Source organism: Salvelinus namaycush, chromosome 14 (genome assembly GCF_016432855.1).
Source record: "Salvelinus namaycush isolate Seneca chromosome 14, SaNama_1.0, whole genome shotgun sequence".
Classification (NCBI taxonomy): Eukaryota; Metazoa; Chordata; class Actinopteri; order Salmoniformes; family Salmonidae; genus Salvelinus; species Salvelinus namaycush.
The window spans coordinates 19,487,108-19,489,964 of NC_052320.1; the positions used below are offsets into that span (position 1 = coordinate 19,487,108).

Below are 2,857 nucleotides of genomic sequence, written 5' to 3' on the forward strand. Positions count from 1 at the left end.
AAAGGTGCTTCAACAAAGTACTGAGTAAAGTGTCTGAATACTTATGTAAATGTGATATTTCAGTTTTTTTTTTTTTTAAATAAATTTGCAAAAGAATCTAAAAACCTGTTTTTGCTTTGACATTATGGGGTATCGTGTGTAGATTGATGAGGGGGAAAACTATTTCATCCATTTTAGAATAAGGCTGTAAGGTAAAACAACATGTGGAAAAGGTGAAGGGTGGTTCGAGCCCTGAACTGGGTGGTTCGAGCCCTGAATGCTGATTGGCTGACATTTATTTTTTATTGCTCTACTCTACTTATAATAGCAATAAGGCTCCTTGTGGGTTTGTGGTATATGGCCGATATACCACAGCTAAGGGCTGTATCCAGGCACTCTGCATTGCATTGTGCGTAAGAACAGCCCTTAGCTGTTAGCCATATACGAATCCCCGAGCTGACAAGGTAAAAATCTGTTGTTCTGCCCCTGAACAAGGCAGTTAACCCACTGTTCCCCGGTAGGCCATCATTGTAAATAAGAATTTGTTCTTAACTGACTTGCCTAATTAAATAAAGGTTAAATTATATATACACCGCACCTCCTCAGGCCTTATTACTTAAATATGTTTATACTCCGTACTCTGACATTGCTCATCCTGTTATTTCTGTATTTCTTAATTCCATTCTTTTACTTTTTAGATTTGTGTGTATTGTTGTGTATTGTTAGATATTACTGTACTGTTAGAGCTAAGAACACAAGCATTTTGCTACACCCGCAATAGCACCTGCTAATACTGTATGTGTCTGCGACCAATAACATTTGATTTGACCTGAATAGATATTTGAATCTGACTAAAGGAGTACAGTTTTAATTGTTTTGTTTACTTTTGAATATTATAAGTATTTATTTTTTCGCCCTTCCCTTATGACAATTATTTGTGTTAAAGTTTGTTTTCATCCCATTCAGTAGTGGGCGGCATGCACCTTTAATGTTGTTTGCAGATTGCCATAAACACCATAGAAGAAGAAAATGATATACGATACTTCTGCGCTTAAAGCCAGTAGGACTCCAATCAGAGTTACTTTCGAGTAGATGGGAAAGTCCATTGGACTCGTATTAGCGCATTATGTGCGTTGCCCATGTGTCGTCAATGGGCCTCGCAGTGCATTCTGGGTAATTCTGGGACAAGGCGCGCACTCTTTCAATGAGCATTAGCATGGATTTAGTCAACAAGAAGTACAACATTACAAATACTTTCCGAGATGTGAGATAATTCACTTGTTCTCTGTAATATAGTATAGCTTTGGAATCGTGACATTACGTACTTTCGAGGAAAATAGGCAGGTTTCTCGACTCATACCCTGACTTTGAGAAGGGACTGCGGGACGATTAGCTTAGCAACCGCATGACGCAGCATGACAACATGAACGCGATTTTTCGGCAGTCTGCTGGGTGAGGCGTTATACGTCCCTGCACGATGGGATTCCTATCTCCTTATTCTTCTAATATCTCTGCGCTAACTAAACGTTTCGATCTTTGAAGAATGGGAGCAATGGAAACCACACATTTTTACCTACCAGTTGAGCATCTCTCATAGTCTAATATAATGGACATTAATAAAAACAACGAAAATAGGTCTATTCATTCGGACAACGTCGAGGAAGTTTATAACGTGCCAATTGAAGTTATCATACGACCAATCCCTCCTGTACTAGACGAGAGCAAAGTTCAGAGCCTTATGGGTACAATACCGGTAAAAATGTGGCCTAGATCAAACCATAAGAGAGTTGATTGTTAAGTGGTGGTGGTATAAATACAGACGGCAGCAAGAAAATAGTGAAGATTATCTTCTTAATTGAGAAACTAGGCTACTGTATTAGACTGATAAACCTCTAGTGTGAATGACACATTTTTGCCATGTTTATTGAATGTATCAAACGTGTATTTCCTTGTTCTGTGTGATAAATGACCTCTGAAATAGAATAGGAAAATGTACCAAATACTGTATTTTTCCTCATAGGAATCTATAGACATCAGCACTGTTCCTCCCATTGATATACTCTGGATCAAGGGAAGGGAAGGAGGAAGTTACTACTACTTTGGAGGCTGTCACCGGTTTGAGGCAAACAAATGGTTGAAAATGAAAACCATTCCAGCAAAGATCTTCAAATCAAATGTTGCAGACCTGCACACTTACTTGGGTGCCTCAACCCCAGACCTACAGTGAAATTTGATTAATTGAGGACTATAGAGCCATGTTATACTCCATGTGAATCAGTGTTTTCAACTGTAAATGTGCAGTGCAAGTACTGACAAGCAGGTGGAGATGTAACTGGTTTATATTATGTTATATCATGTATTTCCCCTCCTGTATCACATTTGATGCTGAAAGGTGGAGCATTGTGTAATATTTCAAAATGCAAATAACCCCAATTGCATATCACAAATAGAAATAAAGAAGTAAGATTCCTTAAAGCTGCAATATGTAACTTTTTTGTGCAACCTGACAAAATGCATATAGAAATGTGTGTTAAAGGTCTGTCATTTTCATTGAAAGCAAGTCTAAGAAGCAGTAGATGTGCGTTATTTCTATGCTTCCTGTTCTTAAGTTTTATTTTTGCTTTTACTTTCGGTTTTGTACACCAGCTTCAAAAAGCTTAAAATGCAATATTTTTGGTTATGGAAAATATATTTCACAGCGATTTAGGTGGTACAATGATTCTCTACGCTATACTTGCTTGTTTTGTCACATAAACGGAATATTTTAATTTTAGCAACCAGGAAATGGCGGAGCGATTTCTGCATTGTGCATCTTAGATGTATACATTTTTTATTAACATAATTGGAAGCGCTAATAGTTATTTTAAGTTAAATGATT

At 37.5% G+C, this 2,857-nt stretch overlaps 1 protein-coding gene across 3 annotated transcripts; it reads left to right on the top strand.

Annotated features, from left to right (window-relative positions):
- The first annotated feature begins 1,134 nt into the window (after positions 1-1,134).
- On the top strand, positions 1,135-2,454 carry srxn1 (sulfiredoxin 1 homolog (S. cerevisiae)). 3 transcript variants are annotated; one of them, XR_005478070.1, is made up of 2 exons: positions 1,135-1,243; positions 2,000-2,454. XR_005478070.1 is itself a non-coding variant. In XM_039007630.1 (2 exons), exons 1-2 carry the CDS (start codon positions 1,586-1,588, stop codon positions 2,204-2,206), a joined length of 354 nt encoding a protein of 117 aa, XP_038863558.1. In that variant the 5' UTR covers positions 1,439-1,585; the 3' UTR covers positions 2,207-2,454. The 3 variants fall into 3 exon arrangements, 1 of the variants encoding a protein (XP_038863558.1); XR_005478071.1 differs by lacking the exon at positions 1,135-1,243 and adding an exon at positions 1,258-1,431; XM_039007630.1 differs by lacking the exon at positions 1,135-1,243 and adding an exon at positions 1,439-1,732.
- The last annotated feature ends 403 nt before the right edge of the window (positions 2,455-2,857 follow it).